Here is a 24,191-nt window from a genome sequence, read left to right as displayed (position 1 = left end):
GTCTATGTTGGTATCATATCATGTCTGAGTGGATTCTTGATCTACTTGGGAATCAACTCTCTTTTTTGGATGACCATGAACTCGGATTGGATCATACATCTAAAATTATTGTTGGACTGGTGTTCTTATTAGAGAAGTTTGGAGTGGTAGGACCAAAAGAGACTGGACAATTGGATTCAAAGCAATATTTGTGTGCCCTGATAAGTTAAATTGTTCTTACAAAACTCCTGTCTAAACATATTACATATTGGTATTACAATTGGACAGTTGTGTGTTAAGCCCTCTGGCACATAACATAGTATGTTATATTATTTGTTCTTGAAATTAATTCTCGACAAATGAGTAAAATGAAGTCTCCTTGTGGTTTGTGGAAATTGATCATTGAATTACTTGATCAACTAGGCCAAGTAGTTCTCTCTCTCATCAATCAGATTTAGACTATGAAACTTTGGAATTAAGCTACTGTCAACTGGACATTCGATACAAACTAGATGGAGAAAAACTATCTAGTAAAGTAGATTGACAATGATTGGTTCTTCTTATGCATTTCTCTTGATATTTTGATACTTGTCATCTTTCTTACTTTCTAAAGATGTCATTTTAGTTAGGACCTACAATTACAATTTCAAGATTCCTATAAATGGAAATCCATATGAGTTGAAGATTTTATCTTTATTTATCAAGAAAACACAAAAACAAATTACATAGTTTGCGATTAGTTATACTTTCTCAATCTATACCAACTTTGTAGCTTCTCTAGGGTATATATTATTCATAAAATTTTATTACATTGAAAGTGAATTCGAACATGAAATCTATTATTTATGTAATAATACATTAGCCAATCCTGAGGTTTCAATAGAAACGTTCTAAGACCTTTAAAAAGATTAACCATTCAATAACTCGAATGTGCTTTTACAAAAGTCTCCTTTTCAATGATTTCTTTGAATTATGGTCACTAATTATAATAAAGTATTAACATATTATTCATTACCTGTGAAAGTTTTCAAGGACGATTCGGTCATTCGGAAGTTATCAGAAAATAAATATTTTGGACGTCTCGGATCGACCCACGGTAGCATGATTGATCTACCCGCACTCGCACCCTAAGATCTCCCGCGCGGCGAACTCCCAACCATCAAAGATGCACTCCGCTCCCCTTCTGAACAAGGCATAAGGAAGGAGGAGGAGAAGTTGAAAGGTTTTGGAGATGCGAACGCGAAATCAATCCAAACGCCGAGCCGAAACGCCACCCGGTTTGTTTCCCTAACCCTATTCCCTATTTTGATTAGTTCGGCGCAGAAACCCTCATTTGTCGATTCTTCTCCGCAGCCCAGAATGATTCCGAAGTGGGAACCAGTTCTGGCGCTAAATCGAAGCGTGGGAAAGGTTTTGTAACGATTTCTTTCTGTCATCTTCGTCGATTCATTTATTTTTTGAAAGTGGCATCGTTCTGGTTACTATTTACCTCCAATTTGCGCTTTTAGGTTCCCTAACCGCTAGATTGGAGGAGACGACCGTCAATATATCGAAAAAGGCAACTTCTCACACAGCTTTGGGCTCTAAACGGCGGAAAGAAAGTGTCGCTTACCATGGGGAGCCCGAAGAGAAGGTTCGCCCATTTCTAGTTCTTTTCCCCCCAAGGTTATAAACATGAAGTGTTGTTAGGTACGCTTTAGAAGCTTTGCGTGGAGCCTTCGGATCAGTCATTATGGAACCACAGGATGACTTGTTGTGATATATGATGTTTGCTTACGCAGAGACAGAAGGATGGTGTTATCTTTGAGTTGTTTCTTCGCCTGCTCGAGCATTCATGACTACTTAGCAATTTTAGTTATTTATCTGCTTCATTGATGAAAATTTGTTCTCTTTTATGTTTGTGGTAGCTGTCTGTGGTTGTTTGATTCAGTATTTCTGAACGGTGAGAGGCTGATGGGGTAAAACACATTATGATAAGAGTAGGCACCGAGACATAAAACTAGTTTTTGTAGTGCATTTTCATTATTCTATAAAGTTTATGCCATAGTTTGGGTACATACTAATGAAAAATATTCAGTTCCTATTATCTCAGGTAGAGGAATCAGCTGGAAAGAATAGTGGAAGCATAGATACTAAAGATTGTGTTCATGAATTTAATCTGAAGGGTTGTAGTACCAGGAATGGTAAAGGAAGCACATTGGTAAAAGAGGGTGATGCAGAAGACATTTCTTATGACGCAAATGAACTAGTCTGGGAAGAGGGTAGCATTCCTGTTCCAGAGAATCTAGAAGGTTATTCACATGATGTTGGTAGGGAGATCACTGTTGAATTCACTGACTCACCATCGTGTTCTCAAAAGAAGCTTCCTCGAAGAATTTCTGCTAAAGATAAGGTAATTCTGAATTATCAAGACAGGTTTATGTTTAAGGATGTACTTCTATGCAATGTGTGATTCTTTTTAGGGCACTGTTAATATGGCAAACATAGGGTAATTATTATTTCAGGAATTAGCAGAGCTTGTTCATAAAGTGCATCTGTTATGTCTACTTGCAAGAGGGAGGATTGTTGACAATGCTTGCAATGATTCTCTGATTCAGGTTCTTGTATTCTGCTACATGTCAATCTTTGTACATAAAACAAGTTTTCTTTAAACTTTCAGATGTTTTGCAGGCTTCTTTACTTTCACTTTTACCAGTCAACTTGCTGACAATAGGAGAGGTTCAAAAACTAACGGCTAACAGATTATGTGCCCTTGTAAATTGGGTAAGGGATTCTTTTATGAGTCTGAATATTGTACATAGCAGATACTACTTGACATTCTCACAAATTCTGTACTTCCTGCAGTTCAGTAATAATTTCCGTGTAAGAAGCCAGAGCATTGATAAGGGTTCTTTTAATGCAAATCTTGCGTATGCCCTTCAAACCCACGAGGGGACAGCTGAAGAGGTGTTTATCTCTGTTGCTATTTTTTATGTATTTTTTTTACTTAATGATTCTGGTCATTACTTTAGATTGTGAACTTCATTTTCAATCTTTAGATAGTTAGTGGAAATTTTTTTGTGAAGTTCGAATTTTTCTTCACTTGCCTGGCTTTTTTATTTGACTGCAACAATTTGTTGAAGCAGTTTCTTTCATATCTTTTATGTTAGGATCATAACCAAGTGTGAAACTGTAAGGTAAGATCACATTAAGTAGGTCTGCAAAAAAATTTCGCAATCAATGAATCACCTGTTTTGATTCTCAGAGTAAATAGAAGCATTTGTTCAGAGAATGAATATAGATGACATCAGAATAGACTCCAAGTACTAGTATACTGGTAGGTTATTGACATTGTTTGATGAAGAATTATTAATCAAGGCTAAGAAGCACAATGCAGGTAAGTAGACTTTAAATTTGGAGGTCATCCATGAGCGCATTCATGTCAGAAGTTTGAAAGCATTGTAGACTAGTTGATATCGAAGAATATAGATTAAGGTATTAAGTCAATGCTGTAAACCTGTTCTTTATTAACATGCCAGTCAGCTAATGAGGAGAGCAAGAATTTGAGACTTCTCCATATCAAGACTTTTAATCTCGTACCATCTCGATGTACCGAGCTTTGCTCGGTACGATACAGTATGGGGTACCGAGCAAATTATAAAAATCAATTTTAGCCTCATAGTCATTGCCTCGTCCTTCTTTTCCTTATCCTTCTTATCGTCACCTTGCCTGCGGCCTTTGACGTCAAGGAGGTGGGGAGAAGAAAGACGACATTGAAAGGTTCTTCGTGCAACGACAGTGGACAAAGGAGACCGTTCGGAGATGAAGAAGACTGGGGTCTTCACTGTCTTCGTCGCGGCCGCCTCTTCTGCTGCTCTCGCCGCCACCTCCTCTGATCCCCACTCCTCCAACTCCTCCTCCAAAGAGGTATGACTCTCCTCGTTGTTACCTCTTGGATTGGAATCGTCAGGGGAGGGAGGCGTCGAATCGAGATCGAGAAAGGGCATGGAAGACAAGTTCACATCGAGGTTCAATGGGCTCAGGTTCATCGAGACGCTGGTGACGACGCATCGGTGACTCTACGGTCCTCTTTCTCGGTGTTTCTCCCTCTTTTTCGAATGCCCTTTTCTTCCTCGTCTGGCCTCACCTCACCGCAGCCAAATACCTGATACCGCCTGGTAGTGGGCGGTCCACGTGCCGATCAGCTGGCGAACTGATATGTACCGCTCATACCGAGTGATACGGAATGATATTAAAAACCTTGCTCCATATATTATTTTATAAAATTTTATGATCAACTATCTTCCTAAAGTTTGTCATAAATGTAAATAAAAGAGGGCTTGCCATACATTTTAGAAGGTTGTTTGGTGGAGTTGGACAATTTTCCTTTTCAGTTGCAATTTATTCTCACAAAATTGGAATAATCCTCCGATCTCCATGAAGACACGGAAAATGTTTAAGACAAGGTGAAATGATTGCTATTTACAAGGTATAGGTGCCAAAGACTAGCCCATTTGGCACAGATATAGTTTATCACAAAAGTTATTATGTGTGAGGATTTGATAGTTGCAAAATGAGGTGCCAAAAATAGAATTTTGTGATATTGATACTTAAGGAGGAAGAGTCCGAGGCGAGGCCCGAGCGCCTCGCTTCATTTCCAGGCGGCGCGCTTCAAAGTGGCGTCGCTTGGGCGCTCGCCCGAGCCCAGGCGTCGGGTGCTTCAGGCGAGTGCCCGGGTTAAACCGGGTGACCGAACCAATGTTTTAGGTTTGGTTCAGTCTCCAGTGCTTTAGTTGGTTCAATCGAACCAACTAAAGCATAAATATCAACCTTTCTCTCGCGACTTCCCAACCCTAACCTTGCTCGCCGCTCCCGCCACCGCTGCCACTACCACTGTCATCGCTCGTCGCTCCCGCTGCCGTTGCTCGCTGCTATCGCTGCCACCGCCACCGTCGTCATTCGTTTCTTCCGCTGCTGTTGCTCTCAATCAGCAGCCTTGATCTTCCTCTTACTCACACTCTTCTCACTTCGATAGTATACTGTTAATAGTATGTTAATAGTATATTAACAGTATACTACTAACTGTATACTAGTAATAGTATTTTTATTTATTAGATTAATAATATATTATTTTGATTTTAATATTGTTAATTTTTATTTATTTGAAATTATTGTTATTGTTTTGAATTTTGAGACTCTTTGTTAATGTGATATTGTAATTTTACAAGATTTTCTTAATTTAATATCGTATTTTTATTTAAATAATTATTTTATTAATTATATTATATATTTTTATATTTTAGTGCCTCACTTCGCTCGAGCGAGCGCCTAGCGCCTCGGGCTTTTTTGGGCTTTGATGTCTAACGCTTTTTAAATTACTGATTTCAAACTTAAAAGATGAAGCAAGAGCAATGCTACTTAAAGAAGAAAGAAAGGTATGACAAAGTCGAACTGGAATAGATGTTTTCTCTTGAACATTGCATATCACCTCCACAAAGCTCACTTAGTTGTTATTGGCCATCAAAGAACATTATTATGCTGATTGTTTTGATGCCCTTGAACACAATTCTTAATATTCAACTGTTGTTTTCCTTATCTTGGAGAAATTATTATTAATCAAGGGGCTGAGTAAGATATTGTATTTTTCTTCGACTCTGGTGTCTCTTACGACTGTGAGATTCTTAATCCATGGTCAGGTTGGTTTAAATTAATTTTATAATTTGTCTTAAATATGTCACACTATTTTTTTATCTGATCTTTGAATTGGCAGTGAACTTTATCTCATTGCATAAGTCTTATATATCTGTAGGTGATTTCTTGGTCAATGAATAACAAGAAATGTGAATCAAATGTAACTTTGGTTCTTCTAATGCAATTTTGTGCTCCTTTTCTAGTGCCTTCATGTCTTTTCAATCCTTGCCTGAAGTTTAAATTTATATAAGACAAACATTGTGCTTTCTTTTTGTCCAGTTATGCATATATATATATATATATATATATATATTTATATCGCTAAGCATTTTCCATTTGAGTGAAAGATATAGATAGTAATTCTTGGTCTACTTACTTGAAGAATTGCATGAAATGTTTTAATAGTTGGATTTATTTGTGTAGGTTGCTGCATTGTCAGTGGCCTTGTTTAGAGCTCTCAATCTGACAACTCGGTATGTGGACATGATGGTTAAACAGTCAAATAGGCTATCTAATTTACAATTAGCACTTGTCGAACCACAACTTGAATATCTTTTCTTCCATCTATAAATTTGTAGTTTCATAAAGTGCCCTTTTATCTTTCTCAGAGCTGTCAGTTGAGGTTAGTGGTTTTATGGGAGGTAGAGGAGGGTGAGAAAAGAGGCTTTGAAAATTATTTATTAAACTTACCCTATTATGCTTAACAGAGATTATTGGTGAGAAAGGATATCGTATTTGAATCTAGGATTAATTTTTTTATAATTTGGTTGAATCTAAATTATATTTTTATTCATTGGTTTTTGGATTATTTTTTTTATTTGGATGTTTGAGTTTATGTTGTATTATCTTTATTTATCACTGAAAAATGATGATAAAATAAGAAAGAAATATGATTCTGGATGAGGTTGGACTAGGAGATGGTAGGATAGAGAAGATATAGTCATTTTCTTATTCAACCTTATCTAGTCATAAATGAAGCCTTAGATTATGAAACATGTAGAACAATGTTGTGATACAAATTTCTAGTGATCCGCAGCCTTTGTCCTCAAACATGGCCCCTGTGAAATGAGAACAAAAGACTCCACTCTAGCTCTATTGGGTCAGCTCAAGTCTTGTGAGGATAGTCTAAGGGACGAACCAGGGCAACCTTTCACAATGGGGGCTTAGTAATCTTGGATGCCCCTACCATATGGGCTGCCCAGGGAAAAGACCCACATTTTGTATCAACAACTCAAGATTACTTAGAGGCTTACATAATCATCATAGGCAGCTCATTTTAATGTTTGATCATATTTGGTCAAAATTGATGGGTCAATGAGGTCAACTCCTACTCCTAATCTGCAACAATAGTCCAGATTGACCTTTATCCATTTGGAGAGTTCTAAACTAAGCCCAAACTTGATTTGATCACAGGTTTCTTAGGTGTTTGAGACTCATTGGAGGCACCGATGAGTGTCAGTGGTGTGGATAAAATTGACAGCTAGCTAATTGACATATCTCTTTTTCCTAGTCAGATAAGGATTCAGAATAGATTGTTTAAGAAATATGTAGTTTTAGATGGAGTAGATGAGTTTTGTATCAGCTGAGGAGAGTCTATAAATTGGTATTATGTAGCCATTATGTTCTAGAATTGAATTATTGCACTATGCAAGATCTCATCTTCTAAAGTTCTCTATCTCTCTTCCCTCTTTTCTTCTCCTACTTTTTTTCTCAATCTTTTTTCCCTCTTTTATCTCTATGTTTAACTTAGAGGCTTCCTTTTTCCATAATGTAATAAGGCACTTGATAGGAGACAAATTTTCATATTAGACAATGGTATGATGAATTTTTTTGAGGAAAGAAACTGTGATTTTTCATATCTAATGGTCTTGCTATTTTCTTTATCTGTATGATGGATATTTCTTTTAGTTCCTTAGGATCTTACTATCTTCATTATTTGAGTATTGCTTTCAGCTTTATTCTTGTTATTATAATTCACTATGTCTTTCTCTTCTCACCTTTTTCATTCTTATTTCAAGATTAAATTCTTGTAATTATTTGTTGCATTGTTATGTTGTCTTACACTTGTGATCGATGCTTTATCAAGTCAGCATGTGGATTTGCATGACAATGTTACTCTATTTTAGATGTTCTCTTAACAAAGCAAGTTTGAAACCTTTGAGATGCCTACTTCTTACCTTGAAATTCATTTGTGGTCTTTTACCTTTATGTCATGCCCCGATATTTGAAACCAACAAAACAGTATGATTTCAAATGATTGCAGAAATATAAAGCAGGATCAATGCTAAATATGAATCCAAGAAAAAAATTAAAGATAAAAACTAGTGTACCTTCATTACGAGACTTTGAGGATAAGTTTAGTGCAGCAGAAAGATGATTGATGCATTCCAATCCAAGCGAATTCAAGTTTTTAGTTTGTGAAAGTAGGTTAGAATTTTTATTGATGAATTTAGGAGTATTTTAATAATTTTTAAATGTTTAATAAATGTAGGTTGAGTCTTATATAAAAAATTTGCAATAATGCTCAATATGGTTTGTTATGGGTGTCTTTATTGGTCCGACAACCTACCAACATAAAAACATGGTAAACAAGTGGGACACCTAGTACAAGTCTTGTATTGCTCCTTACAAGACTTGTACCACCCGGTATGCTCGGTAAAGGGACTTGGGGGCCTGGGGCAATAAGTTTTTCAGGCTTTTTTTGAAACTTGGTGTGTACCAATGTATTGAAACATGGTATGCTGGTATGGGATCTGTAGTGGTCCCGAGCAGGATCACTACGGGTTTGCTAGCCAAAATTAAAATCCTTGCCTTATATTATTATTTTGGTTTTTATTATACATTCACTTGAAAAGATGATATGATTAGATTGGAATCTTGGTTAAGAGTTATAGATATATTTGTGTTGGGAAAAATTGATTGGGTCCTTATTTTATACAAGCATTTTTAGTTAGTCTATAAATAAAGCATTAGATGGTGAAATTTGTATGACATTGATACAATGAACTTTTTGGATGAAAGAAATAGTATATCTTTACCTTACTACTTTTCCAGGAGGGCAAGTGTTAGTAAATGGTAAGGTTTCTCCTTTGCAGCTTAAGTGAGGTTTGTTTTGCTTTTACTTGTAGAGGTAAGGTGTGGATATTCGCCCTCCCAGATTGGGATTTTAGTCATGAAAACAGTCTCTATGGTTGTAGGAGTAAGGAATCATACATTGCCCATCCCTAGATCCCAAATTGGTGGGTCTTAAGCACATTGTTCACCCTTTTACAATTTTATTGTTTTCCTTGATGGATATTTCTTTTTGACTTCTAGTCTTCTTTTTTCAATATATATTCTATTAACTCTTGTCATTTCACTCTTTTTTTCCCTTATAACAGATTTAGTTGTCTTTTAGTTGGTCCCATATGATGCAAAATGGAGAGCCATGGTAATGGATGATTTTGTCATTATCTAGTATAATATGCATCACAAATATAAGTCAATGAAGTAGTACAATGAATACTTAAAGACAATTAAAGTTTTTTAATTGGACTGTAAGATAAGAGAAGCAAGATACTTTGGATTGGGAAAAGACAAGGTTTAAGCTTTGAAGGAAGAATTAAAGATGAAAAGATATATTATCATAGAGCAATAGTAGAAAAGAAGGCCAAAAGCCTTAAGAAATTAGTATTTTTTTACATCAAAAATTCATCATGAGATTGTCACACAATTTTCACCTTCTAAGACTATTTGTAGATTTACTAAAAAATACATATAAGATCATTAACTTCTCCTAGTTTAAAATCATCTAGGTACATTAGAAGATAAGACTTCTATCGATCAAACAAAAGTAAGTCCCAAAAAATAATAATGTCTTACAAGAACACAACTAATTATTGATAAAGCAACTTTCCAACAATTCCTGAAAAATCAAAATAGACTAATCTAGACTCAGTCAAACTAAGACACCTAGCTTTTCGTAGACTAAGATGCTCAGATTGCTGGGAGTTGTTGTGTAGCGGCTTCTTCTTGTCATTTTTTATTCCACTTAGGTTTGTTTTAATTGCAAAGTTCTAATGATCATATTGTTTAAGGCATTGGAAAATGAATTCTGAGATTTTGTTAAAGATTCTTATAGAACCGAGGTTTATGTTTGGTAATATTGTTAATACTGTTATAGCACAAACCTGTTGGTAGTTGCATGCAAGTGAATAATATCTTGGACTGGCTCAGCTTGAACAGTTCACAGACCTATACCAAGTCATGCCAGTTGGTCTCGGCCTATATCATACAAATCCTGTTCTAAATTAAACTTGTGCCGATTTGTAATGATCTGTATTTATTGGCATGCCACAATCCACTTTGATATGAGGTAGACAACCGACTCTGGTTGGTTTTGTGTTTCAATATCTCATCCAATTGACACGTACCACTCATATCAAGGAGTATGGGTCAACATGCAAATACATGATATTGTCTATTGACTTTAGATAGTATACAGTTTTGGTTGTTGCAGTTAGGCTAGAGAAGCTTAACTGATATCAGAAGATGAACTTGGGAATTTGATGCATCTTCAATGGATTCTTGTTGTTGACTTAGAGAACCATTCTGTGCAGGACAAGCTTTATATCCATGACAGATAATGTTAGATGCACTTGATTATTATAATGCAACCTCTTTATTTCTTTTAAGCACTTTCCATCAGTTACTAAAGGAAATGCTTTGCTTCAGGTTCGTGTCTATTCTTGATGTGGCTTCTCTCAAGCCAGATGCTGATATAACTGGAACCACAAAGCAAGATGGAGCAAGCATGGATATGAGAATATTCTCTCCTTCAACTTCGGTCTTGGCACCTAGTCCAGTTAGTAAAATAACTGGTGTTCATTTACTGAATAAGAATAATGAAAACTTGGAAATATCTGGTAAGGATAAGTTTGATGAGGAGCAGCAAGGTTCAGGTTGCAAGGAGAAATTGCCTGAGGTTTCTGCAGCTGCTTGTTCTTCTAATGATCCAGTCAGTTATACATCAACCATTGGAATGTGCAATAACAAGTTTAATTGTCAGGACACAAAATCAAAAAGAAAAGGGGATATGGAGTTCATGTTGGAGATGGAAATGGCCATTTCAGCAACCACTGCAGCTGTGGCAGATAAGAAATTACATTCTGAGATTGATGAGTCACCTGTATCTTCGGCAAGACTAGCTTCTTCTGTGAAAAAACCAACACTAAGAAGTGCTGTAGATTCCTCAGTTTCAATGCATGGTAGCTCTGGTGCAGTTTGGTCTAGAAGGACTGGGCCTCCTTTGTACTGGGCAGAAGTCTACTGCAGCGGAGAGACTTTAACAGGAAGATGGGTGCATGTTGATGCTGCAAATGCTATGGTTGATGGTGCAGAAAGGGTAGAAGCTGCAGCTGCTGCTTGTAGAAGACCATTGAGATATGTTGTTGCTTTTGCTGGAAATGGTGCTAAAGATGTGTCACGCAGGTATGACCTTCACTATTTCTATCCTAAAATGGACCTTTCTTAGATAAATATGATTATACAACTCAAAATACATATATATCTAGTCAATCTTCATACTATTATTAAGGTTGAGAAAAACAAAAAGTTCAATTCAAGAAATTTGTTTCTTTGAAATTAACTGTATTACTTGGTTTCCTACAGAGATATTGTTTAGATTTCCAGTCAATCGCTTGATTTTTCTGATTGCCTTCTTTTTCCTTTCTCTTGTTTCCTCTTGCTATGAGCCAAGAACAGTTGTATTATCACTCATTCATGAACAAAGAATGCACCAAATAGGCACTCATTTTAGGCAGTGAATTAAGCAGATTGATGATGCCACAATGCCATTACTTGTTGCAACTAATTGGTTTATTCAATAACAGACTGAACACTTGGCAAAAATGGTTGTATATCCCATTCGTGGATTATAGCCATGTTCTTGGTATGAGCTGAAAGGTATACTTTGGAATGACGTGGATGCTTGCTGACTGGTACTGACCGGGTGGCTTTTGTATAGATCCATATGGGTTCCGTGCTGGTCAATGCGATTAGTTCAGGTCCATGCTGGTTCAAGCTGGTAAATGGTTGTCTGCTTGCACCTTGGTCAGCCGAGTCATGTGCTCATGAGTTTGCATGCCTACACCTAGGTCATGTTTCACACATTCTTAACACTTGCATGTTGAACCAGGCTCATGGGGCTTTAGACTGACAATGTTGAGTTGATTAAGCTCATGGTAGCTCAGACAAGTGCCTGGGATGCCCAGCGCCCAAATGGTTCATCTTGGTTAGCCCATCTGCTGAAGATGACATTCACATCTGAGCAACAGTAAGTTGAAGGTGCCTCGATAAAGCACATTGAGGTGCTCGGGTCTCAATATCATAGTGCAACCACCTTAATTCAACACATTTGTCTCTTGTGTTTGTTTTTAATGTCTCACAAGCTTGTGATAAATTTGTTTGAGATTTATATTATTTTATGTCACCTTGATTTCTTTCTCTGTGATTGTAAAGCTACTGTTGATATGGGCCTTTGCCACTCAGAATCATGTTGCAACCTTATGACTTATGTCACTTGTGTATGTCTCACAAGCCTGTGATAAGTTTGCATACAAATTATTAGATTGAAATCTGTACAAGGAACAACCAAAAAATCCCAACTGCTATGCTTTGCTGCTGGGAGAGGAACTTTGGTATTTATAATCATTGAAAGAGAAATAATAAAAGAAAGAAGAGATATTAGGTTTTTTCCAGTGAAGAATACTCATTAATACTACTGGAAAAAATAGGATAAGAGTGAGAAGAAAGAGAGGGGGGCTAAAGCAGCTAAACTACCATCCACATGGAACACAATACCCATTCAATATTGTACTGCAACTAGTTTTGAATAGTGTATCGGATGCTTAATAATATAGACTCTATATTATAGAGTCTATATATCGATACAAGACCATCTACACCAATAACAAGTAGTTATTTAACTTAATACAAGCCAGGACACTTGAACCACTAATTTAAATAAAATAAAATGTTGAAAATGGTAAAAATATATTATTATTTAAATTTTACATAATCATATTTATAGGGGTAATGTTGGTCCTTCGCAAAGTGGGTGACCAGGTTTTACTCATGGAAACAATTCTCTATTTATAGATGTAACTAGTGTTTGCAGTACCAAACTGTACCGCCCGGTACGGGCGGTACGTACCGGTCCGACAGGTTGTCGATACGCGGACCGCCTGTTACCGGTCTGAGTGCACCGTAGCACTGTAGTAGAACTACAGTACTCGGCACACCTGAGTATACCGCTCGGTATACCGTACCGGTACCGGTACCGAGCACAGGTCAAAACACCGGTACAGTACGGTATTGCGAACCTTGGATGTAACACTTTATTCTTAGCCTGCATACATCTGCTAGAACTGCTTTAGGTAACTGCTCTCAATTGTGGTTATATGGCATGGATTTGTGGGGTTGAAACTTGATTGGATATTTTGTTGGACTGTGAGAAAGAATTACCCTTTTTCGTATATACCTTTATCTGTGAAGCTTCTTGATGCCTCTCAAGGACTTGTGGGATACTTAGAAAATAGCATGGTGAGGCCAGTCTCTATTACCAGTATATGAAAGAAATCAATTTTGAGAAATCCTGTTTTTAAACAACTACCCAGTATTTTACAAGAAGTTGAAACTTGAAAGAATGTGCTTCTTAGAGATCATGAAATCCACTTAACTGTTTTTCAGGTATTGCATGCACTGGTACAAAATTGCTTCCAAAAGAATAAATGCACAGTGGTGGGAAGCAGTATTGGCACCGCTAAAGAAGTTCGAATCAGCTACAGCTGGAAGTGTGGTTCAATTGGAGGAATTGCATGGAAAGGCTCCCTCTGATCGAGAGAAGAAAGTGATCAGTTCTGTTGAAATGAATTTCAGAAATAATCAGGTTACCTCTCAGAGGCCCCTAGAAAGTCCATGTGTTGCTGATGGATTGGGTAAGAAAGTGTCCAATCTTACCAAGTCACTGGATCTTGAAGCTTTACCTAACTGCCTTTGGATTGAATCAAGGGACTCTCTTGAAGATATGGAACTTGCAACTAGGGCTTTAACTGAACCTCTTCCTACGAATCAATTGGTAACTACATGAGAAACTTACAAGTAATAACTTGGTGATTTTTGTGTGAAGATAACTTTTTCCTAATGCATTGTTATGCAATGTAGGCCTATAAAAATCACCATCTTTATGCTATTGAAAAGTGGTTGATGAAGTATCAAGTCCTATATCCAAAAGGTCCAATACTTGGTTATTGTTCAGGTCATCCTGTATATCCTCGGTCTTGTGTCCAGAACCTACAAACGAAGCAAAAGTGGTTACGGGAGGGCTTGCAAGTTAGAGCTAGTGAAATGCCAGCAAAGGTGTAAAGTGTAAACTATCAACATGATTATTATCCAGCTGCCTTTCTTTTATGTAAACCTTTTTTTTTCTTCTTTTCCAGGTAGTGAAACGTTCAAGATATTTTGTCAGTGGACAGACAACTGAAGTAGATGTTCCCAAAGAGGATTATGGCAAACCTTCTGTAGAACTTTTTGGGAAGTGGCAATTGGAACCACTAAAACTCCCCCATGCTGTAAATGGGATTGTGCCAAAGGTGATAGTATACTTCACTTTCTACTAAAAAAAATCATAGTTTCTTTTTCCTTATCCCTTGGCTTAAAAGTGACCTTGTTTGTGTTTCTCTCTTCTGGTTTTTTAGTCGTCATAAATTTATTGGGTACATGGAGTTGCTTCTGCAATTAGGATAAACATTAATTATTTGGAAACCAAGTTTATAGTCAGAAGTCTTGTGCCTTATATGATGTTGCACTCATGTCTATAATGCGGATTAGGCATAATTTAAACTTCAGATGCGCATTTTTTTAGTCTTTATTACTAATCTCTGTAGCAACAATGAGACTGTTGTTTTAGCTGATTAGGCTTATTGCTATTATCAGTCATCGTGGTGAAATTTGTTTCTGAATTTCTAATTTGATTAATTAGTAACGCTATGCTTTATATTTTTCTACTTTTAGTTCGTCACTTTGTAAAGAACTTTCAATATGCTCACACTGATGTATCAATCATTCTGTCATTTCAAATCTATTTATGTAATACAAGATGTCTTCGGAAGACATCTTGTTTGTGACGTCAACTAAGATTCATCGTTATTTACTTATTCTATGGTTTTCTAGTACTTCTTTCTAGATATGCAGTATACAGCTACACTATCCATCTTACTGCCCTGAATTTTTTTGGTTAAATATTTGGTCGATGTCTTAGGTAATTACTGACTCATTTTTTTCATGAATATCTATATAGAATGAGCGTGGTCAAGTGGAAGTATGGTCTGAGAAATGTCTCCCACCTGGTACTACGCACTTGAGGTTACCCAGATTGGTTCCAGTTGCAAAGAGACTGGAAATTGATTTTGCACCTGCTATGGTTGGATTTGATTTTCGAAATGGCCGCTGCATTCCTACATTTGATGGGATTGTGGTTTGTAGTGAGTTCAAAGGTGCTATCTTGGAGGTAAGCTTTATCAGGTTCATCTGCTTCCGGTTCTTAGTTTAATTTTAAAACTTTTCTTTGGTTCTACAATCTGCAGTTACCACAATCCCAATTCTAGACTACATATCCTAACGTACATGTTTTTAAGGAGCAGACCTCTCCGGACGTCATTGCTCACAATGTTGATGACTCTTGTAACTTTATAATTTTATAACAGTTTTTTGTTATTGAGTTTAATAAAGAGCAAGTTACATGTGATTTGCCTACTCTGACCCATGTTATTTGATATTTTGATCAGAGCACCTTGACTGATTATTGTATCATGTAACTGTCTCAAAGTGGTCAAAGGCATAAAGTACTGCATTCTAGCTGTTGTCTGTTTATTGTTTACTTAATTTGCCTTTTTAAATATTGAAGAACCAGTACAGATGGTTGGCAGACTACAAGTGCAATAAGATTAAGGACCTCATGGCCACATTATGTACGTCTGATGTTAGTGCATCACTAGAAAGAAGTAGGAAGCACCTCTCAAAGAACTAGCATCTGCTTCAAAATCTTGTCATGTCTTGTTAACAAAACTTGTTAAACTCTTGCTGACTCACATCAGATACTTGAAACATATGAAGGCATATGTGTTGCACTTTGATACTCGTTCTGACTGATAGTGGGCAGCTTAGGGCACCTTGAAACTTATAGAGATGTTGATTAAAAGAAACACAAATTTTGGATTTTGAATTACTATTATGTGATAACCTTATTTGTTTGTATTTGGACTCGAAGTATTTTTATGAATTTTGTTATGTGAATGACTGTTATTCTGCTTTAAAATTACATAGAGAAACTTTACATAGTATCTCTTCATATTATAAAACTTTTGCAATATGTGGTAATTTACTCCTTATTCATTGGTACATTCATGCCTTTTTTGTCCTTTCAGAAGATGTCTTGTTGGCTTTCCTTGCATTCACGTGGATAATATTGCAGCAACTGACTGCTTGCTGCAATATGTTCACATTTAGATGTTTATTCTGACTGATATACCATTATTTTCTGTTGGAATCTTCATTTTAAATAGGCATATGCAGAAGAAGAAGAAAGGAGAGAATCTGAAGAGAGAAAGAGGAATGAGAACCATGCCCTTTCAAGGTGGTTCCAGCTGCTTTCCTCCATTATTATGAGACAACATTTGAAGAACTCATATGTGGACTCATCATCCACACATGAGACTGTTAGCAATGATCAAAAGAGTAATAGAAATGTTTCTCAAGAAAATAGTCCTTATGGCAACATGCCCTCAGCCTCAGATTTTCGCGATGGATCTAGTCAAGAATTAAAACCTGTTTTTCCATCCGATCATGACCATGAACATGTATATCCTGTGGAGAACCAGAGCTTTGATGAAAAAACGTTAGTGTGGACCAAGCGATGTTCATGTGGATTCTCAATTGAAGTGGAGGAATTTTAGCAGATCAATCTTGCACTTGTAAGTTATTCTCTGCTGGAAGTGTATTACTTCTCTAACTAGGTTACTTTCTCGTATTACATATTGTATTATGGCCTTTTTACATCGTTTCATGTTATAGGTTCAAAATCCGTACTGCTCAGTTTTTTCAAGAAACAAACAATTGAATATCCTACATTAGTTTGATTCCTCTGCTCTTTTTAACTCAACCTCCACCAGTCATTAGTAATTAAGCCATATTCCAATTATATATTCTCTGAATTGTTTCATGCATTGGTGATCTATCTTGTCGATCTATCCTGCTGAGCTCTCAGTTTCAGTTTTGTTTAATTCCAATCCTAATTAATACAAGCTCTCGTATATGAACTCCAGAACACGTTCCCTACCAAAGAAATGGCCCTTTAATTTGGTGTCTTGTTGTCAGTCTTGTTTATCCAACCCTTGAATGGTGCCATGGTCAACAACAAGCTCTAATATTCCAATTATTTGTAGTTGGCATCAAGTTCTTTTTCCTGCGATTGGGCTTTGTACAAGGTTCTCTGCACATGATTAGGGAATTTTGATTATATGCTTTGTCCCATATCATTTTCATTAGTGTTTAGTAGTTTAGTTTACATTTTAATTTCACAACATAAGATAAGGCATCTGCTAAGTATGTCCCTATTAAAGTTTTATGGGAAAACTAGTGCATAAACTTTTTTTTTTCTTTTGCCTTCATCGATGGTTATGTTTTTATTTGTGTCTGTTATGTTGAATAAGTACATTTTGTAACCTTATTAGTTATTTCGTTATGATCACCATTTTGCCTTTTATTAGAATGACCTTATTGTCCATTTTGACTTGCTTTTCCTTGTAAGCAGCTGCCAAACTCATGCTATGCTACTACTCATGCACTATAATTAAGAATTTCCAGTATAAATTTTGGTGCTTGTAAGCCAAACAACTTGATGGATGTTGAAATATCTTTCCTGCTTCATTTGTCATAAAAAAAAAAATTATTTTCAAACTTAATTTCTTATTGCACCTATCTGATCTATTTATGTCATTTGTTTAGATATGTAGTGATTGGCCAAAAAAAGTTAATAAAAATAATTCTAAGCTTTTTGTGATCCTAACCTAAGAAACCTTATGACCTCTCTTTTGAAAACTTAGTGCACTATTGAGATTAACAAAAATAGAGTAAGGTTGCTGTTGTATATAAACAGAGCAGCTGATTGTAAACTAGCCATTGGATGCAAAGTCAGATTAGAAGATGTTATTTAACTGAACACATCAACAGTGCATCCTTAGAGAGGATTTTGGTCGCAGAAGGGTTCATGGTGATATAAAGTGAGATTAGAAGATGTTATTTAACTGTACACATCAACAGTGCATCTTTAGAGAGGATTTCAGTCACAGAAGGGTCCATGGTGACTCCTTTCTAAATATGATGCCAATACGGCCATCTCCATGAGTCCATGGTGACTTCAAAATATTTTGGCTACATTTTTTTGCACTTAGAAAAAGGTACTTCTTGCCTAGTAATTTACTGCTAGACTGGGAGAATAGGTGGTGGAAAAATAGAAGAGGAAAATAAATAAAAGTTACAATCAACTAGTACCCTAGATTGTGAGAACAAGTGGTGTAAAACAGAAGAGGAAGAAAAGAGGAGACTAGTCACCTAAGCCTAGATTTGGAGAATAGGCAGTTAGAAGAGGAACAGAGGAGTATAATCATCTGGATTTGGAGAATAGGTCATGGAAAACAGGGGCAAGAGAAAGCAGATTGTATGGCTTTGCAATTCTTACATGGTGCACTGAGGCTAGGAGCACATGGATGCATGTCGTGTTCAGTCCAAAACACTTGAAAGCTGTTTGTGACAGTGATAAAAATTGGCATATAAATAAATAGAAGGTTAGTTGGTTTAGCAATGTAGGATTGAAGCCTCTCTCACAGGTTATATTCACTCCATGTGCCGGAAACGCAAAAATCTAAGAAACCTTTTGAAGAGTCAAACACCTTAAATTTTTTAAAATAAACAATAGCTTTTCACTATTTTCGTTTTAAAGATGAGTTAACTCTCATAGGCAATTAAAAAAATAGAGGACATAAGACTGAACATTTAGGGCTGGAAAATGATATCTGCTTTGGATTTTTTTTTACTGCCAAGAATTGTTAAGTCACTTGTGGCTTTTGTGTTTTTGTTTTTCAAATTGGTATTCTGGAACTTTTCCTTGTTCATCAACTTTTATGTAAAATTTGCTTTTTTTTCTTTCTACCCTAGTAGGTTGGATATTCTTATTCTAGTTGCTTTAGTATAACTAGGAGATTCTTGGAAGAAATATGGGGTTCTACTTCTGGTTGCAAAATTCTGGGTCTCTGTAATACTTTTTAATCTAGGTTTTGAGGACCTGGTGAGATCTACAACATCAGTATTATTTGAGGACCAAATACGAGCTAGCCTCATGCCCAAGTCATTGGTAATTGAAACCATGGTTTTTTATTTCGAAGTGTACCGTCTGGTATGGGCAGTACATACCGGACCAAGATTCTCTCAACACATGATTGTTACCAATCTGTATCGAGTGGTACTGGTCGATTTCAACCGTTACCGACCTTTTAGGCTAAATTAGTTAAAAACACTAATACAATATGTATTAGTGTTTTCAATTATTTTAGGCATACCGCTTAGTACGCCCTGGCATACAATCGGTATGCCTCGGTATATACTGTATAGAGCAAGTCTCGATACACTGATACAGACCGAAATTGCGAACCTTGATTGACACTCGTTTGGACAATTTAATGCATCAATCTAGGACCATATGTTGCATTACTTGAGTCCCAATGTGAAATAAACTATCACATAGGTCAATTGAACATGATGAATTATTGACTTCAGCTTTAAGGATGATTACAGATTACAAATGGTTACTTATACCCCAGACTTTATAGCTTGGTGAATTTTTATTCTCGAATCATAATTAGTGCTATTTTTAGCACAGTTTTGTTTTTTCTTCATCAACATCTGTTTAGTTCAGTTTCGGCAGACCAAAGAAAATAAAAAAACAGTAAAAATTAAAGGTATTGAGTTCATAGTTTGACTACTTACCTTTTTCTTTGATGTCTTCCAAAATTTAAATCTCTTAAATAGGAAATAGTTGCTTTTGGTGGCTTGTCCAAATACCAGTGTCTCAACTCTCAAAGAAGACACCAAAAACACTGTGTTCATAACCATCCTTTCTGAATGGGTACTTTCACAGTTAAGTTTGATTTCTTCAGTCATATGCCTCTTAGGATATGCAAGGTTTATGTTGGTTTATTCAGAAAGGCCATCAGGTATATATATGCATTCTTTAGAACCCATACCTGTTCTATTTTGTTTATAGATTTTGGTGAGAGTATATCGGTTATGTAGTCTTCACTTTGATTGAATGTGCTTAATGGCTTTTCATCCGTCAATTGTTTTAGCTTCTGCTGGTTCATCTTTCATGTTCATGGGAGATTATAAAAGCTTTTATTTTGACAAGTTTTTCCAGATGATAGTACTCAGTATGCCTACCATACTCGGGATAGCACTAACCATCTTTTGTTGCTGAACAGCATCTGACAGCATACTTTTGTGAAAGGACAAATGAAGAAAAAGTAATCTCAATCATCAGAAGGATGTCCCAATCATCTGTAATATATAGTTCTTTTATTTTTCAACCTTGTCTGTGCAATTTATCCAACCACAGTAACCGGAAGAAATGTTTGACTTTGGGATGAGTAGCTGCATACCCAAATTTGAAGCATTTCTAGTTGTGATAACACCCCAAGTTAAAAAATTATATAGAGTTGGCTTCTGTTTGTTACAACGGTTGTTATGAAATCATTCTCAATATTCCATTGTCTAAATGTTTTGGAATTTTCACTGATATCATCTTTTTGGAATTTTCATTGGTATCATCTACAAGTTATTGCATTCATTCCACAACTACACCTTCTGTTTCAAGTAGTTATTAGATTCTTCCTGTGTACAAGGACGTACTGAACAGCAAAGCAAGGGGCTAAGTAATGGCCTCTTTATTGCCACAAACAGTATACAAGTAGTTCATCAGTTTTTGTCCTTTGACAGTCATTATTGAAGCATCATTAAAGCTTATCAACATTCACCTGTGGTGGATGGATGTACTGTTACAAATTTCAAGCTTGTCCTTTTAGTAATCAAACACTCCACAGAATAAAAGAGATCTTTGCATTCTAATGCATGGATCATGTTTAATGTCACTTGTTTTGCACACATCAGAGTTGTCAAAAATCGGATTAGACCAGTTATCTGACTGAAAAAAGGGGTAATGGGACTGCTGACCAGTCCAAACTACTTATCAGACTGTCTTTTCTTAAAAATGGCTTTGAGTTGATTCAGTATACCATGAACTCGCATGAACAGGCTATGTCAAGGAAGGCCGGTCCGATTTTATTACAAAGCATAATATAACTGGAACACCCTCAATGAGAGTACAATATGTCGAACCAAACCCACTTCTGCTGTCCATGAGAAATGGATACAATGGTGTGGGTTCAGATCTTCATTGGCTTCTTTCTTCAGTCGTTGTTGCCCTAATCTCGTGGCCAAAAGGAGAGAACAAAGTATAGGCAAAGAACACAAAAACAAGATGACGAGAAAAGAACAGAGGTATAGTAATTGTGTGTATGTTTTTTTTTTTTTCTAATTTTGGTTTTGTTCCAGAGATTGGAAGAGATTTTAAATATGATTTCTGTTATAATTTACTTAATTCCTTCTGTTTTATGTAGCATTTTTCAATTGATGTTTACTGTTGTGTGATTCATTGGAAGTATCTTGACATCTGGTTTATGATCAGACCCACAACTGTAACACCGATGCCACTTTTAGTCTTGGATTGGATTGAGAAATCATAGGTAACAATAAAATACTTTCTAGGAGTTTTTCCTGACTATAAGAAGCGCTTTGGTGAAGATGAGTGTGATCATTTGGGTGTTTTGATGTTGTCAACACTAATATGGTTTCTCCTTTCTGAATGATTCTTCATTTCATCTACAACCTTTGGAAGTTTGGATCCTCATCTATTAGGTAAGATATTTCACAGGATTGTTTTGGACATTTGTGAGTTGATTTCAGGTTTGCTCTTTTAGTTATTTGGAGGTTAAATTCTAGGGTATAAAATTGCTTTCATGCATTTATTTTTTGCCTCTTCAAGTTGACTTTTGTTGGTGAACTTGCCGCATGCAATGGATAACCTCAAGTTGAGTTTTGTTTGTGATCTTGCTGCATCTGATGTATAATCTACTCGTTCATTTATTACATTCTACATACATTATGTATTCTGGATGCATGTTTACATTTAATGCTTAAAAAGTTCTTAAGAATTTATTTCATTTAACATAAGAAGTCATTAGAAGTGTCTAGTTAATTTTATATTAATTAGTTGATAATTGATAGTCAATGTTTGTTTAACCTTATTAGTTAATATTCTCGTTCTTGAATATTGGTTTTTTTTGCATTGTTAGGCATAACAATCTTTATGTTTTACTTTTTCTATCTACTTTGTATGTTTTTTAGTGATTAAGGTTGTCCAAATTTTCCATAGTTTTTTGTGTTCAATATTGTTTTAAATATTTCTATTATGGTATTTATAATTTGTTTTTTTAATTAATGAAACATGTGACTTTGCTGATTGACCAATTGTTTGAACCAGTGACTCGAGGTTTAGTTCAAGTCAATGACTGGCTCGTTTCTCATAACTATGATTTATGTGAGTATATTACATCTTCAACATATATATTAGATGTTCATGATATGATAGCTTAAATTATTAATGTCCAATCAAGATATATGGTAATTTTGAGTGATATAATTAGTCCCACGACATTAAGAGATAACTAAAGTGTGAGGTGGTAGGAATTAATTCCCTTCACTTGAGTTGGATCAACGTTTACTAGCCTTCTCCAAGATTATTGTCAAAGACTAGGACCCCAGTGACCGGAATCCATTCGTCACCGCCCAAGAAGTTGCCGACGGTGAGCTCACAAGCCTTCGACGCTCTCCTTATAACGTGATACCGTGGCCACTTCACACTATTACTGGTGTCGGTACCGGTGACGGTGGTCATATACTCCCCGTAGTTGTACTGTGCTCAGCGCAAAGCTTCCGTTCCACTCGAGCCTCCCGGTGGATGTCCTCGAGTACTTCCGCCATGGTTGGCCGAGGTAGGTCTTGAAGGCGTTCCTGCATCGGTTTGTGGTCGACGGCAGCAGTGGATCGATATGCCCGTGTTATTGTGTTGGGGTCAGCGCGTCCCTGCACGGTCATGATGTCCTTCTGGTTCCTTTGCAGCTCTGGAGAGCGGTTACCGCGTCACTGAAGATGAAGTCGACGGTGCCCTAGATGAGCTGCCGCTGCGAGTGCACATAGAGAGTGCCTTGGTAGCCCTTGAATCTGCAGCGGTAGAACACGGAGAGGTCCGACCCTGATCGGAGGGCGACGGCTTGGTTCTTCTCCAGTCCGGCCGTTTTCTCGACGTCATGACGTTGCCGGTGATGACTGCAACCACAAGGCGGAGGAGATCGAGAACGAGGCAGTCAAAGATGAATACTTGCATGGGGACGTCGTAGTGATTGGATAAGGCTGGAGAAGTCATTCAAACAATTCCAACCATGTGCATGATTTGTGGACTCAACAGTCAAAAGAAAAGTATCAACAATACTCCAATTCCATATCTAACACCAAAAGTGGTGACTTGATTCAAAGTTCATGGAGGAGTTGCACGAAATCGTCCGTTTACGTAGAATTAGCCTCGGTGGCATCTCTTCCGTCGTCAAGTAGCATCAGGTTCGCTGTCGACCTGTTTATCTCCACTGTCTCACTACAAACGTTAGCTTTCACATAGATCACGAACCTCGAGTCACCGTTTTGACGATGGGCATAAGCTGCCACGACCTCCGAGATAGATCCTGAAGTCCTCGGAACCTTGGCCGAGATAGATCCTGAAGTCCCGGAGCCATCCAAGGTCACCCTTGTAGTAAGCTATCTTACTATTTTGATCCTTATACTTTAAAAAGTTATATTGATATTTCTATAATTATAAAAATAAAATATTTACATTTATTTATCATAATAATATTAATTTAATAATAAAAATATATAATAAAGAATAAAAATATAATTTTAATGTTTAGTAGAAAACGACGATGTCACTGGTGTCGACGTAGAGGTATTCACTTGACCACCTTTGACGACAATAAGATTCACTTTCATCGTGATGCCACTCATCTCTACGAGGAGTATGTCGTTGATCTCATCGTCGCTTGTGCCACATCACTCTACATCTGCGTCGTCATTGACACTAGCATCAACACCAACAGTAATATTGCGTCGACGTAAAACTAATGTTGTCATAATAAATTGACCTAGAGATTTCACTTTTGTAATTATAGGAATGTCAATATAATTTTTTAAAGTATAAGAACTAAGCTAGAGATAGCTTACTATAGAGGCTAATATGTAATTAGCCTATCACCATGACATTTGCCATTATTGACGAGCCCACCGAC

At 36.5% G+C, this 24,191-nt stretch overlaps 1 protein-coding gene across 4 annotated transcripts; it reads left to right on the top strand.

Moving 5' to 3' along the window:
• The first annotated feature begins 1,106 nt into the window (after positions 1 to 1,106).
• On the top strand, positions 1,107 to 20,538 carry LOC135585039 (DNA repair protein RAD4-like). Of its 4 annotated transcripts, none has more exons than XM_065122024.1 (15): positions 1,107 to 1,256; positions 1,333 to 1,389; positions 1,488 to 1,612; positions 2,072 to 2,371; positions 2,484 to 2,576; positions 2,650 to 2,742; positions 2,824 to 2,925; positions 6,073 to 6,122; positions 10,363 to 11,118; positions 13,378 to 13,765; positions 13,852 to 14,046; positions 14,127 to 14,279; positions 14,987 to 15,196; positions 16,251 to 16,658; positions 20,220 to 20,538. In XM_065122024.1, the coding sequence occupies exons 1-14, from the start codon at positions 1,211 to 1,213 to the stop codon at positions 16,638 to 16,640; spliced, it is 2,958 nt and encodes a 985-aa protein (XP_064978096.1). In that variant the 5' UTR covers positions 1,107 to 1,210; the 3' UTR covers positions 16,641 to 16,658; positions 20,220 to 20,538. The 4 variants fall into 4 exon arrangements, with proteins under 4 accessions (XP_064978096.1, XP_064978094.1, XP_064978095.1 ...); XM_065122022.1 differs by having other exon boundaries at positions 2,057 to 2,371; XM_065122023.1 differs by having other exon boundaries at positions 2,057 to 2,371; positions 20,147 to 20,538.
• The last annotated feature ends 3,653 nt before the right edge of the window (positions 20,539 to 24,191 follow it).

This window comes from Musa acuminata, chromosome BXJ2-8 (assembly GCF_036884655.1).
Source record: "Musa acuminata AAA Group cultivar baxijiao chromosome BXJ2-8, Cavendish_Baxijiao_AAA, whole genome shotgun sequence".
In the NCBI taxonomy this organism is placed as follows: Eukaryota; Viridiplantae; Streptophyta; class Magnoliopsida; order Zingiberales; family Musaceae; genus Musa; species Musa acuminata.
Note: the sequence above shows the minus strand (reverse complement) of the source record. Positions and strands in the feature narration are given on the sequence as shown.

Coding starts and splice junctions, on each gene's coding strand:
- LOC135585039 (XM_065122022.1), top strand. CDS start 1,211: ATGCGAACGCGAAATCAATCCAAACGCCGAGCCGAAACGCCACCCG. Junction 2,372..2,483: donor GAATTTCTGCTAAAGATAAG/GTAATTCTGAAT, acceptor TTATTATTTCAG/GAATTAGCAGAGCTTGTTCA. Junction 2,743..2,823: donor TATGTGCCCTTGTAAATTGG/GTAAGGGATTCT, acceptor TACTTCCTGCAG/TTCAGTAATAATTTCCGTGT.